The 15,498-nt window shown below is 38.0% G+C and overlaps 1 protein-coding gene across 2 annotated transcripts in view; it reads left to right on the top strand.

The window, feature by feature from the left end:
- CMC2 (C-X9-C motif containing 2) overlaps positions 1–13,161 on the top strand; it is a 34,380-nt gene extending 21,219 nt beyond the window's left edge. For both annotated transcript variants that reach the window (XM_017541854.2, XM_017541856.2), the window contains exons 3-4: positions 7,815–7,886; positions 12,781–13,161. In XM_017541854.2, coding sequence (XP_017397343.1) covers positions 7,815–7,886; positions 12,781–12,867 — 159 coding nt within the window. In that variant the 3' untranslated portion in view covers positions 12,868–13,161. The remainder of the gene's footprint in view (positions 1–7,814; positions 7,887–12,780) is intronic.
- The last annotated feature ends 2,337 nt before the right edge of the window (positions 13,162–15,498 follow it).

Below are 15,498 nucleotides of genomic sequence, written 5' to 3'. Positions count from 1 at the left end.
TAAAAAAAGGATGAGCAGGGTTGAGAAGAAAACTCAAACATGGAATGCAAGCAAAACCAAACAAACCCATTTCAAAACAGTCATCTAATTACACTAAAGGGAAAAATGAACTAGGCTAAAGACAAAGTAGAGCTGTTGTTAGTAGTTTGGATTTGGCAGTGGCATGGATTGGCAATTCTGAAACTGGCTTCTGTGTATTCTGTGTGTTCCAAGACTGAGCAAATAAGTAAACATATTGTAGATAGTAAGAGATAGATTTCTTACTGTCATAAATATGGAAGGGGAAAGGCTAGGATGAATCCTGTGATGTTGGATTGGAATTGGAGGTGTCAGTGTGAACTCATGGTTTTCAATATATATAAGATGTAGAATACATATATATGTGTGTGTATGTTTGTTTCATATATGTACATTCAATATATGTTTTCCTGTAGCATTGTGCATATGTAAGACCCAGATTTTGTTTTTAAATACCACTCTTCAGTCAACAGAAACAAGGATCCTTGGAGAAACAACTGATTCTAGGGCTAGGGCTTGGAAAGAACAAGAAGAACCTGTAACATCTTGTCCCAGAAAATAAGACATTTATCAAAGAATGATGGGGGTTGATTAAAAGGACACGGGCCAGCTTGAAGGGATTCCCACTGACCAAAAAATGGGACACAGCATTAAAGTAGTGAAAATAATATAATCAAATAAGAATCCATGAGTCCAAACTCATATAAATATGTAAATGGATGAAAAGGCCCCCCCCCCAAAAAAAAAAATGGATGAAAAGGGAAAGTTTCCCTTACAGTAGAATGCCAACAAAAATATAAGAGGAGTGCTAGAATTAGAAAATCACTGTTTGGTAACCATCGTAGTAATAATTGATTTAGCCAGTAATCATTAATAGATCCTATACTAGTGGGTGAAAAGTTTGAGGAAGTAATTGGATAATTAAATGGTCTCAGAGTGTCTCCCCATAATAATTACAGAGGAGAAGCTAATAACTTCACAGTGTAGAAACTTGGTAGGTAGCTCCTTTCCTAGGTAATAAAAGTTAACATCAATAATGAGACAAATTGCCATGTGCCTTTTGATGTGATACACCGAAGACACAGCATCACTTCTAGGGTCTTCCTGCCAAAAAGGCATAACTTGAATAAAATTGTGAAGAAACACCAGACAAACCCAAGTGAGGAGCATTTTGCAGAATAACTGGCCTATACTCTTTGAAATGTCAAGGTAATGAAAGACAAAGAGACAAGCTGTTTCAAATAAAGATTAGATTAAAAAAAAATTCTAAGAGTTGGGGGGAAAAAAAAGACTGAAGAGACATGACAACTAAATGCAATGGCAATCCTGGACTAGGAAAAAAAAAAAAACACCCAAATTTTTTTGCTTTTTGCGTGAATGATATTATTAGGCCAAAAGGTGAAATTTGAATAAGGTCTATAAATTAGATATTAGTATTGTATTCATGTTAATTTCCTAATCTTGGTAATTGTATGGGGACTTAAATTTAAGTCCTTATTTTTTTTAGGAAATGTGCATTATATCTGCAACTTAATCGGCAAGCTCGGAAGAAAAGCTTGTGTGTGTATGTAAGAGCTAGCAGGATAAAGCAAACGTGGTGAAATGTTAGCATTTGGAAATTCATTGTACTGTTCTTGTAACTTTTCTGTAAGTTTGAAATTGACAAATATTTTTAAAGACATCTCCCATCATCAAGAAATATTTTACCTAAGTGATCTTTCTGAAGACTTTCCCTTTTTAAGTGTTAAATTGAGCCTAGGAGTTTGAGGGTGCAGCGAGCTCTTATCTCACTGTGGCACTTCAGCTCAGGGAAGACAGTGAGACCGCATCTCTCAACAACACCTAGTGACTTAACTGTAATTCTGCAGGTCTACATCTGGGGGAAAAAAGTTAATTAAAAATTTATGGGGAGGATGTTTTGCTCTGCCACCTAGGCTTGAGTGCACTGACACAATCATAGTTCACAGCAGCCTTGAACTCCTGGGCTCAAGTGATCCTTCTGCCTCATCTGCCTGAGCATATGGGACTACAGGTGTGTGCCATCATGCCTGGCTAATTAAATTTTTTTTTTTTTTTTTTAGTAGAGACAGGCTCTCCTATGTTGCTCAGGCAGGTCTCCTCAAGCTGTCCTCCTGCCTTGGCCTCCCAAAATGCTGGCTCAGGCACAGGCATGAGCCACTGTGCCTGGCTTGATTTCAGTTATTTAATTAATAAAATGAGTAAATTATACTACTAAAGATGTCTTCTAGCCCTGAGTTTGTGTAATTCTGTTGTAGTCTTTTTTTGTTGATGAGGCCATCATCTAGAATGTCCCTGTCTGTGCTGGAATGCTGCAGTGCTCTCCAACCCGCTTGAAGTGCATGAGTGTTTTATCTCCAAATAGCCTACCTTGCTGTGCTTTTATCATTCTTTTCGTGCTTTATAGTGCTGTGATCTTTGCAGAGAAATGTTATTTCCATAGCTTTCAGGTGTCTGTGGGTGGCTTCTGATCTACTGGCCTATTTTGCCTACATTTGTTGGCCAGACTTAGATATTCTTTCCATGTAAAGTTAAAATACAGAATTTGGAACAGCTGTTTTCCTCAAAGCTACTTGGAAATTCTTATGTATTTTTTTCTGATACATGAAACTAATATGTAAATAATACATATCATTTTAGGTAGCATAAAAAAGGAAAGTATAGAGCCAACAAAAATTACCTTTTGTTCAACTATCCATAGATAAATTCACGAAAAACTGGGTTTTTCCAGCATTTAAAAATTTTTATATTTTCCCTCTTTTTCTCTTCTTCCTATTAGCATTTTGAAATGCCCACAGTTTTTCTATCCTGGGAAGATGAATATATAAGATTCCTTCCCATAATCCCAGCCTTCTGGTATTTTGTGTTAGTGTCCCTTTCAGAGCTAGCTATTGAGAGGTTACTGCTTGTTCTTACACACTGGCTTCTACCCTCACTACTGTCGCAGAACGACTAAGATCACGAATGACTGCTCTACTGCCAAATTTGGTGAATGTTTTCAGTAGTAGTTAACTTACTTTTCTCCCAGCAGCATTCAGTTCCCTCTCAAAACACCCTTCCACGGGCTTCTATCATACCTTTCTCTTCTCTGGTTTTCTGTAAGTTTCTTTGGCCACTCTTCAGTGTCCTTGGCAGACTCCTGTCTATCCTAGGCTACATCTTCTTGCAAAAAAATCATTCACTTTAATGGTTTCAGTAACTCTCAAATCTGTATCTTTGGCTCAGATTTCCTCTGAATTCCAGGTCTGTTTATCTCAACTAGATAGTGGACTTAACTGTTCTACCAATAAACTCAACATGTCCAGAGACAAATTCATCTTATCTTTTTTCAAAAACCTCTGCTGTCATTCTTAGCTGGAAGCCAGTGTCATCTTTAATTCCTCCATCTGCCTTATCTCTTCCAGTGAGCCTTTACCAGGTGCTGTTCGTTCTCTGCCGAATCTCTCTTGAACCATTGTTCTCCTTTGCTAGTGCCACTGCCATAGTCTGTGCCAACACTTTTATTGGGGCCACCTGTAAAGGACTTCTATCTGGTCTCCTGGTGATTTTGTTTTCTTCTTTGTCTAAATCCATTTTTCATACTGCATTTAGAGTGATCTTTCAAAAATAAGTTTAATCATTGTTACTTTTTTTTTTTTTTTTTTTTGAGACGGGGTCTAACTCTGTTGCCCAGGCTGGAGTGCAGTGGTGTGATCTTGGCTCACTACAGCCTCTGCCTCTCGGGTTCAAGTGATTGTCCTGCCTGAGCCTCCTGAGTAGCTGGGATTACTGGCACCTGCCACCATGCCTGGCTAATTTTTGTTTTTAGTAGAGCCAGGGTTTCACCATGTTGGTTAGGCTGGTCTCAAATGCCTGACTTCAGGTGATCCGCCAGCCTTGGCCTCCCAAAGTATTGCAGTTAGAGACGTGAGCCACTGCGCCCTGCCCATTGTTACCTTTTGAATAGATCCTTTTGCCTATAGAATGCATTATAAATTTCTTGCCTTCTGTTCAAGTCCTTAATTAAACTTATCCCTAAGTAGGTCTTCGGTTTTACCACTCTCCCACAGCTCTTTCTGCCTCATTCCTGTGGTCTCTTTTTTTCTTTTTGCAGGTATATGGGAGAATGGTATTTCTGTCTTTTAAGCCTTTATACATACTTTTTCCTTTGCTGAACTTAGAGCATCCCTCCTGCTTCAACTTACTGTTAAACCAGGTTTTATCATCGTTCAACTTTTCTTCAGCTTAGTTGGTCATTTCCTTTTCCCTTTCCTGACCTAGATTCTCCTGGTACAATCACTCTATTTGGGTAGCATCAAACATACTTTGTGGCAGTTCTCACACTTTTTGGTCTCAGGACTCTTCTGCACTCTTTGACATTATTGAGGACTCCAGGCAGCTATTGTTTATGTGGGTAATATCTACCAATATTTATTGGATTAGAAATGATGAAGGGTGATAAATTAAAAAATTTATTTTAAAGTTACAGTGATAAATTACACTTTTACATGTTATGATTACATGTTAGCATAGTTATTTTTCACAAAAATCTTGTTTTTAAAACCAGAAAAAGGTGAAAAGAATGGCATTGCTTTTGCATTTTTTAATGTCTGAATTAATAAAATATATCTGAATTCTCAGGTCTGCCTTTACATTCAATCTGTTATGATAATTAGAGTTCATGAAGCCTTGGGAAAACTCCACAATACCCTTGTACGAGGACGAAAATGGACAAAATAAATGTTTTTGTATTATTGAGAAGATAGTTTTGACCTTGTACATTCCCTGAAAAGGCCTCTGGACTACACTTTGAGAAACACTGGTTTATGGCAGTCACTTCTTATTTGTCTCTTTCCCTCTGATTATGTACTGTGAAAGTAGTGCCCAGGTCCGCTTCACTCACTTCTGTATCCCTGGTGCCTGGGACATTGTTCTTCCTGTAAAAGGTTCTCAGATGTCTGTTAATTGACTTATTCAATCAATTACTTGGTTGTTCTGGTTCCCAAGAAATAGACACCAGGCACTGGAGACTTACTCCATGAAAGTATAAGAAAATTGTAGCCCTCGGGCATTTCTTCCACCAATTTGTCTGGGGCATTTGGGTCTAATATATTTCATGTACCATCATAAGAGTATAATTCTCATTTTAGCTTAGTTAATGTTGAGGTGAAAGGAAGCATGTACATTAATTTTGTCTTGGATTTTTGAATTAAGATATACATTTATGGAGAATGAGATGAGTAAATATAAACTATGAAATATTGCCTTGTCTTGTTTTTACTTGACTAGAAGGGGAAGAAATGCATTGTCATGTTTATTTGTTGTTGAGGAAGTAGTATAGGAAAAATACACAGGAAATATTTATTCTTTGGAAATGATAGAGGAAAGAAAAAAGCAAGATAAAAAGAATGAAAATTTTTTTTAATTAAAAATTTATTCTGTAAAGGTCATTAGGTAACAAATAGCAGACTTTAGTCTATCTTAAATGCTTCCTAGAAAACCTGACCAGTTTCAATGTGGACCTGAAACGCACATTTAAAGTGATGGTAAAGCAGGAAAAAAATAAATAGCATGAGGCATAGCTTATTAATTATGTGTTGTCTGGTTTCCATGAAAGCCTTAATTAGAACAAAAAGGAAAATTTGTGCTTTTTATTACAACTATCAAGTTCAGCATTTATGACATGCCATTATAAAGCAGATCACCATGCTGTCTGACCCACCCTTGAAAATCATGAAGTACAAACACACTAATTATGTTCTTACTAAAATTCAGGTTCTTAACTTCAGGCTTCAGCTTCACCTGCTTTAGAGCACTCATACTTTTTACCGTGATAATAGTAATAGGACTTGAAACAACTAGGAGATTTTTATTTTATTTTTGAAACAAAGCAGACTGAACTTCAGGCAGATTTCCTTATGTTGTAAATCAATGTCTTATTTATATGACCTTTATAAAGCATCTAATGATAATGTTATGTGATTTTTTGTTTGTTTGTTTGTTTTGGTTTTTTGTTTTTTTTGAGATGGAGTTTTGCTCTTGTTGCCAGAGCTAGAGTGCAATGACGTGATCTTGGCTCACTGCAGCCTCCGCCTTCTGGGTTCAAGTGATTCTTTTGCCTCAGCCTCCTGAGTAGCTGGGATTATAGGCATGTGCCACCACGCCTGGTTAATATTGTAATTTTAGTAGAGATGGGATTTCTCCATGTTGGTTAGGCTGGCCTCAAACTCCCAACCTGAGGTGATCCTCCCAATTTGGTCTCCCAAAATGTTGAGATTACAGGCGTGAGCCACCGCGCCCAGCTGTGTTATGTATTTGATGTGTTTTGGTGACAGTTTGAGTGGGAGGAAATGAGAAAAGGGCTCCAGCACTAGGCATTCATTAGATAACTCTTTTACAGGACAGTGTTTGCTAGTGAAATTATTCATTGCCTGTGTATGGCAGTGTAGTCACACTGCAGCTTGACACCAGTCTATAATAGAGAATGGATTGTGCTATGATTTTTAACATTTCCCTTAAGAAAGGAGTGTTAGGTTATGATAAAACTTTTACACTGTCTTTGTGAGGTTTTGGTGAGTTATTAAGTAGGCTTCCATTTTATCTAGAAAAAGCCTTTAAATCTTTGTTTCTACTTGTAGAACATTTATTCCTTCTTTGTAAGAAGAACCAGGATAATTTGTTCTTTTGTATACAGTTGAATCCTTGAACAGCTTGGGAGTTAGGGGCACTAATCCCCACGCAGCTGAAAGCCCACATACAACTTTTGACTTCCTGAAAACTTGACTGAGAGTTTCCTGTTGTCTGGAAGCCTTACTGATAGCATAAATAGTTGATTTACACGTTTTGTATCTTATATGTATTATATATTGTATTCATACAATAAAGTAAGCTAGAGAAAAAATCATAAGGAGGAGAAAATACATTTATAGTACTGGATTGTATTTATCCATTTTGTAAGTTTACATCCTCTGTTTACAAGATGACATATGTCAGTCTGAAATGGTAGACAACCATACTTGCAGACCCCAATCTGCAGTACATTTCAAGTAACTCAACTTTTTCTTGTGATGTTGTAACTTCTCTCTGCTGCTTGGGAGCACTTCCAGCATTACCAGTGGCACCTCCTGTGGGTCCCATTGTGTTATTAAAGGTTTATGATTATTGCAGTAAACATGACCTGCTTGCTGTGTAGTTATTGGTATCCCAGGGTGTTTTAAGTGGATCCTTGTAACACTTGAGCCCACTGTAATAGCAATAGATGACTTCAAAATTATTACAGTAGTTTAGTATATACTGCAGTTAATGTAGTTATGGTTTGATACATCTTTATGTTTGCTTACATTTCTCTCAACTTTGAGTGGTGCCATCTATGTTTTGTTGTTTGTGTGTGTTTTGATAAATTTTAACTTTTTATAATTTGTATATGTTTGATGGTAGTAAATGACAAGATAGACTAGTATTTACCCGTTTTATGCATTTATGCCGTACCTTTTTCTTAATTTGTTTTTTTGAGATTTCTAGGCTATGGTGGTTCATCTGAGTTTTTTTTAAATTGTTATAAATGTTCAAATAGTTTTTCCAATATAGTTACTGAAAAAAATCCATGTATAAGTGGACCCACATAGTTGAAACCCATGTTGTTCAGTGGCCAACTGTGTTTTATACATGTGATTTAACTATTACTTGTTTATTAACAAAGTAACACTGTAAACTCATTCTGTAGAAGTATTTAAATTTTATGTGCCCTAAACCTTGGCATACTATGGGATGAAATATTTTACTCCTTTTCTTCCTTTTAGCACAACATTCTGAAATTTTTTGGTCATTGTAACGATTTTGATCGGGAGGTGAGAAAATGCCTGAAGGAGGAGGTAAGAAAAGTATCAAAGATGGATATGGTTGAACAAGAGAAAAGATAATTTTTGAATGTTGTATATTACTACTATTATTGAATTTTTGCCAAATTTCAGTGTAACAGAAAATTGAGTTTACATGTATGACCTTCTCTCTGTTGAAGAGAAGAAGTGAAAGCTTTTCTGGGGACAGTTTTAGAACATAGCCTTTTTGCCATGAACACAAATGAGGAAAACAACTTCCTTTATGATAATTACTATAGATAATCTGGATGAATTTTAAGGTGTAGGAAGTTGCATCTCTGGCCAGCAGAATGACTTCTATCAGTCACCTGTTAGCTGATTGGCAGGTAACTAAAACTCTGGGCATATATATATACGTACGCATACACACACACACACACACACACAGACACACACACACACACACATATAAATTGAGGAGGTTAGAATTAGGCTCTTCTCAGCTTTGACATTCTGAATTTCTTTGTAGTTATGCTTTGTGTAAGTCATAGGGATCGAATTTGACTTGTTTTTGAAAACTGTCATCTCCTGAACTTGATTTTAGGCTATGACTTGTACTTGGGCACATAGCTAAAGTACATAGTTCATTGTCTTTTTCCAGGTACTGCCAACCAAGCAGAGTGCATTTTAAACCTTTGAAAAGAAATTTGATTCAATTTCTGTTTTGTACATCAGATTTTTTGTGTCCAGATCTTTTAAAAATATATGATGGCTAAAATTTTGCCTTTCAACTTTCATTTTTGTTATTTTTGAACTTATTAGCCTCAGATGAAAGGTTTAAATGTAATACTTGAAGTTGTCCAGCATCTTTGTTTCGATTTTGTTTTCTGCTCAGGCTTTTTTTTTTCCCCCACCTTCATGGATTTCCTTTTCAGTGTGACACTTACCTTTACTGGTCAAAGAACATTTTGGCATTCTGAGTCAAGAGTAATAGTTTATTTTTTTTCTTTTGAGACAGAGTCTTGCTCTGTGTACTTATCCCACTTCAGCCTCCTGAGTAGCTAGGACCACAGGTATGTACCACTGTGCCTGGCTAAAGTTTTACACATTTTTTTTGTAGAGGTAAGAGTCTCGCTGTGTTGCCCAGGGTGGTCTCGTTCTCCTAACCTTAAGCAGTCCTCCCACCTTGGCCTCCCAAAGTGCTGGGATTATAGACATGAGTCACCATGCCCAGCCTTATTAGCGTTTTTAAATGATTTATTGAACATATTTGTCCTTTATATGAAAAAACCAGTCTATATGAAAACTACATCTAGGGCAGTGTTTCTATTTTATTAGTAAGCTTATGAGCTGGCATCTGTAATCCTAGCTTCTCAGGAGGCTGAGGCAAGAGGATCACAGGAGGTGAAAAGTTTGAGGCCAACCTGGGCAATATAGTAAGACCCTGTCTCTTAAGAAATCTCTTACAATTTAGCCGGGTGTGGTGGCATGCACCTGTTGTCCCAGCTACTTGGAGGCTGAGATGGGAGGATCTCTAGGGATCCCAAAAGTTCAAGTCTGCAGTGAACTATATATCTAGGCCACCACTGTGCTTCAGCCTATGTAACAGAGTGAGACCCTCTAAAAGATAATATTGGCTGGGTGTGGTGGCCCACACCTGTAATCCTAGCATTCTGGGAGGTGAAGGTGGAGGATCACCTGAGGTCAGGAGTTTGAGACAAGTCTAGCCAACATGGTGAAACCCCATCTCTACTAAAAATACAAAAAAATTAGCCAGGTGTGGTGGTGGGTGCCTGTAGTCCCTGCTACTCCTGAAGCTGAGGCAAGAGAATCACTTGAATCTGGGAGGTGGAGGTTGTGGTGAGCCCAGATCACACCACTGCATTCCAGCCTAGGCAACAGAATGAGACTCTGTCTCAAAAAAAAATAAATAAATAAATAGTAAGCTTATGGAAAAATATAGATCATCCTATTTTATCTGGCATACCTATTTGTTTTTTTACATGCAGCTGCATAACATAGCTTTTTTCCTGTGTTTAGATTTTTTCCCCCGAGTTCAGAAATTTTGCCACTGCTTTGTCAGTTAGATCTTCATATGAAATTGTCTTCTTAGCTGGCCTGAGATCTGTTAGTGACTATTTGGTAGACTGTTGGAAATATTTTTCTTATTTGTCGGACTTTGTTTTCATATACATTTTGTGTGTTTTCCTTGACTTATTTTCTAAATCCTCTGTGTAGTTTTTTGTTGCTTTATTCCCTAATTCGTAGATACTTTTCTGGCTGCTTGTCCATCACTAATCCTTTAGTCTGCACTGATGTGTTTCTTCTGTACCCTTAATGCTTGTTTTAAATGCTCTCCTGCTACTCTTTGCGTCATGTGTCATCCGATTACATCATTCCGTGAAGCTTTTAAGTAGAAAAGCGTATGGACATTTCTTTCTGAGACTCTGCTGTGTCACTGCTTTTATTCTTTATTTTTTAATATTTTTAAAGGATAAGGTCTTGGTGTGTTGCCCAGGATGATCTCAAACTACTGGGCTAAAGCTGTTCTCCCATCTTGGCCTCCCAAAGTGTTGGATTACAGGTGTGAGCCACTGCACCTGGCCTTTTGTTCTTCTTACTGAAAAAAAAATCACTAGTAGTACTTTAGTGGCATCCTTTTTTGTGTCTCTTAATTGTTTTGTTTGGGGTAATTTGGCCTTTCATTCTGTCTGTATTGTTTGGTGGAGTTTTGTGAATAACTTAGTATTCACATTTTCCCCCCTTTTATTCAGGGACCATCTTGACTTCCTTTGGAGATATCTTCATATATTTTAATGTAGACTATATTTTAATTTGCTCTCTAAGTTATTTTATCGGCCTGCTACAAAGTATTTACTTCTGAAGACTTACCCTTAAGACCCTTCTCAATCTGATTGCTGGGGGCAATCTACTAGACATGATTAAAAGTATATATGAAAGCTTTTTCTCGGCAGGTATCCCTCCTTGTTCTAGAATGGTGTTTTTTATTTTTTTCCCCCAACAATTTTATGAGTAAATTTAATGTATGATAGATAAAGTGAATGACTTTGAAGGGGCTTGGTGCTTCACGTGTGATTTGAAGTAGCCTTTTGACAAGGAAGGAAAACAAGTTTGAAAACTACCATTCTAGGACATATGTTAGAATCCTTCAATCAAAACTTTTAAGAAAAAGTTTTAAGAGAACTCCTTAAAGATTGTCTAGCCATCTTTTGTGTGTGTGGGGGGGGGGTGGGGGCGGAGTCTTGCCGTGCTCTGTTGCCAGGCTAGAGTGCAGTGGGTGATCTTGGCTCAGTGCAACCTCCACCTCCCAGGTTCAAACAGTTCTCCTGCCTCAGCCTCCCAAGTAGCTGGGACTACAGGCGTGCACCACCATGTCTGTAGCTAATTTTTGTATTTTTAGTAGAGATGGGGTTTCACCATGTTGGCCAGGATGGTCTTCATCTCTTGATCTCATGATCGGCCAGCCTCAGCCTTCCAAAGTGCTGGGATTACAGGTGTGAGCCCCGTGCCTGGCCTAGCCCAACTTTTTATATTTGAAGTTACTGACCCGGAAGAGTGAAGTAACTCAAAGTCATGAATCTCCACATTACTCTTTCTTGGGTGGCAGGGTTCATCCCTGATTAGTTCTGTATCACTAATCTTTAATTTTGTGGCCTTGCTCTCCAGATCTGTGGCTCCTAAAATATTTTGATGTTTAACTGTTAACGTGTTTTCAATTTTTTTATTTGAATTTGCTTTTACCCTTTTCCTCTTCTGCCCAGGGGAAAACACATTCATTTGCCTTTGAAGTGTGTTGGATTAATGTATATATTATAAGCATATAAATATATACATATAAAAACAATCAAGTTTCTCCACTTTAAATGTAGGCTATTTGAGAATATCTAAGTGCCAGGCTCTGTGTCACCTGTTATTTATAACCTGCTGGCCAGATAAGAATACTAGGCTGAAAACCCCTCGAGATGAAAACTGCTTCTGTATGCACCTGATTAAGAAACATAGGATTTGGGGAGGAGCATCAGGTTTGTTAACTGCTCATGATTAAGAAACCTTGGGAAGTTCAGCTGACTGTGTATTTTCATATGAGTCATTAGGATAATATGGTTGCTAAGAGCCAGATACTGTTTTGATAATAGCTGAAGAAATATAATGTGAGTTGATAATAAGTTCTAGGCCCACTGTAGTCCATGTCTGTAATTGTGACTAGAGCGCTGTATTCAGTTTTGGTTGTGATTTTTTTTGGGGGGGAGGGGTGTAAGAGGCATTGATGTTAAAGTGCTTTATAGAATAAAAGTGATTTTATAGGTTAGATATTAAAAGACAGGCTATGTTCTGTGCATCAGTTGTAGAAGCCAGTAATGTTCAGCCCAAAAGGCAGTAAGTGGGTTATCTGTAATCAAATGTTTGAAAATGATAGGCAGACAAGAAGAAATAAAAGGTGGTAGTTTACAGGAAAGCACTTCTTGGTTTAAAATGAAAAACTTTGGAAAAACTAGAATTCTCCAGGTTAGACAGGCTACCTGTCAAAGTAGTGAGCCCCTCAACTAGGGGTGCTCGGCAGAAGTTAGAGGACTTGTTAGATTGTGAGCCCCTGAGAACATGGACAGAATTTATCCATCTTAAATACTTATTTAATTTATATTTTGGGAAGAAGTTGATTGAGCAATCATTTGTGCACCTATTAGGATGTAGATGCTGTACTGTATTGAGTGAAATTGTGCAATATTAGATATTCTCCAAGGTCATTATTTCTGATCTCAGATTTAGTTAAATAAAATATAAGAATTCTGTCAGAACATTTTTAAAAAATTTAACCCCTATTAAGCTCAAAGAACATTTATATTTTGCAAATATTTCTAAACAGTAAACTGCTATAGTTACATAATCTGCTCTCTCTTTTCTCCCCCCTCTTCCTTTTATTTTCCAGTACATAGAAAAGAGGAACAAGAGCAGGGAGCATGGCATTGCAATGCGAAAGAGATTTATTAATCTTCCAGAGGAATCCGAAAAATAAATTGTATTTTCACTGGATGCCTTGGCTGAGAGAAGACCTAAAGACTCTGGGTTGATACATGAAATGGTCCTGTCTTATTTGGTCTCCAGAATGCTTTGAATGGAAAGTGACCTGTGAGAAATTGAACCATGGAGAAATACGAAAACCCTGGATTCTGAATATTTGTTGGGCAGAGTGTTTAGTACCATCTCCCCTTTACCAACAAACCTGACTTCACCATGTTTCTTCCCTTTGCCTACAGCCAGTTAATATCTGAGTAACTAATCTCCGTCAATAAAATAATTTATTCAAATATTTTTTTCTCCTTTCACTTAACATTCTTCTGGCATTAGGGCAAAATGATGCCATCAGGCTTTTTCTTTTTGACAACATGATGTTGAAGAGTTCTGGGGAAATCCCAGCAGTATTAATTGTTTGAAAATGTTCCAACTTTATTGTTTTTAAAGAGTGATTTTCTAAATGATTAAAATTTTTTAAAAATCATTTAGATATGATTGTCTGCCTGGGCAACAGACTCTTTTTGAGACAGGCTGGAGTGCAGTGATGCAATCTCGGCTCACTGCAACCTCCGCCTCCTGGGCTCAAGCAATTCTCCTGCCTCAGCCTCCCTGGTAGCTGGGAATACAGGCACATGCTCCCACAACTGGCTGATTTTTGTATTTTTGATAGAGGCAGGGTTTTGCCATTTTGGCCAAGCTGATCACGAATTCCTGAGCTCAGGTGATCGCAAAGTGCTGGGATTACAGGCATGAGCCACTGTGCCCAGACTAAAAGTTTAAATATTTATACTTAACATTGATAAAATTACACCTGGTTAGGATTTGAATCTTAGCAGACTTTGCTTTCCCGTTTGGTTAAATGTGCCCACTCAAGGGGCCTCCTGGACATTAACCTTAGGCCAGTGTATCTCCTCTCTCCTTAGTAGAGGGCTCTTCTTCCTATGCCCAATTCTAGCAGTTGTCTCATCTGTTCTTCTTCCAAGTGTTTCTGAGACCTGTGACAATCTGGAATTCAGCAGCTTCCAGCTGCAGCCACAGCAGGGGCTTGGTCTTCTTGTCAGGTGTCAGGCTGAGCTGTGAGCTCCTGCTATTGGAGTTCTGTGTATAATGTCCAGCATGAGGCCTTCTTGGTGTTGGTGTTTAATAAGTGATTTCCCCATTACAGGAGGTACTCAAGAAGCTGGACCTTCACTCAGCAAGTCTATTACAGAGCATGGCAGATATTCAGTGAAAGGATGGGGAAACAACCAGAATTAATTCTGAAGAGCCTTCTAAGACAAAGTATATGAATATTTATTTGGTCCCCCTAGTGTCAGGGAGTACAGATGCAGAAATGAGATATTTTGCCTTCAGAACTTTGTAATAAACTGATAAATTGACTTTTAGTCACCTATAATAATCAAAGTGCCGTGATTAGGTAGGTATCATAGAAGGCATAGGACGTTTGTGTTCAGTCTTCATGAAGAAGGAGCTATTCTAAGAAAGTTATTTAGCAAAGATGACCTTTGACAAATGAGTGAAAATGGGATACAATCTGAGGCACTTTAAGCCATTTAGCATGACTAGAATATGGGAGCTTAGAGTGGAGGAAAATCATAGACAGCTTTGGAATCTGTTGGAATTTTATTTTCAATGCTGTGATGGCCAGTTGCAGTTTTTAATATGTGATTAGGGATTTGGGGAGAGGAGTTAGTTGGAAGGCTGATATATTTCAATTTGTATTTTAGTAAGATTTTTCTGGTTATAGTTTGGGGGATACATTGGAGGGGAAGGAAGATCATGCCCAGGGAGACCAATTAGATTTTTGTCTTAACTTAAGTGAGAAATGAGGGCCTGAATTAAAGATGTGGATTTGGGAATCAAGAGGAATGACTATTCAAGCATGATGTCAGCATGACTGGCTAAGTGTAGGGTTTAAAGAAGCGTTCAATTTGTGAATGGATTGAACGCTTAGGATGTCTCAGGCGTTCAATTTGTACCTGCATGGGAAAGAGTACTGGGGAGCTGAAGTGTGTAGAAGATCCAGGGGGAGATGGCTTACGGGTTGCTGCTGGCTATTGAGGTCTGTAGCTCATTGGAGTCACCTAAGTAATATATGAGTACATTTTTATAGGATATTCAAATCACCTACTGTCTTTAGGTCTTACTTTCTTTGTATTCCAGCTGTTGCTGATCCCTGTAGAATAAAGTACACACTCAAGGCCTATGGCAATGATCTACCTTTCCAGCTCTCTCTAGGAAGGGAGTTTGAGAGAGAAAATGTGAGTGAGCTGGAGCACAGGGAGCAAGGGAGAGGGTGGTGTGAGCTGAGGGGACACAGGTGGGCAGGGCCAGAACACATGGGCCTTAGAAACCACCTCAGGGAACTTGCATGTTGTTTGAAGGTTTTAGGGATTGGTTATGATTTTATTTATTTATATTTTACAAAGATCTTTCTGGTTATTTGGTGAATAGTTACTGTTAAACCAGTTCAACCCAGTGACAGTACTTGTCACATAGATTTATGGTGAAGATTGGTTGAGATGTATGTAATAGATTATTGCACAAAGTAAGGGCCCCCTCAGTATTGTTATTCTCAAATGTACCTGAATTGGGGTATAGGAAATACTTCCCCTGCACTTTGGTAGAATGC

The sequence above is a fragment of the Cebus imitator genome, unplaced genomic scaffold (assembly GCF_001604975.1).
Source record: "Cebus imitator isolate Cc_AM_T3 unplaced genomic scaffold, Cebus_imitator-1.0 Scaffold137, whole genome shotgun sequence".
Classification (NCBI taxonomy): domain Eukaryota; kingdom Metazoa; phylum Chordata; class Mammalia; order Primates; family Cebidae; genus Cebus; species Cebus imitator.
The sequence above is the reverse complement of the archived record's forward strand: the minus strand, read 5'-3'. Positions and strand labels throughout refer to the sequence as shown.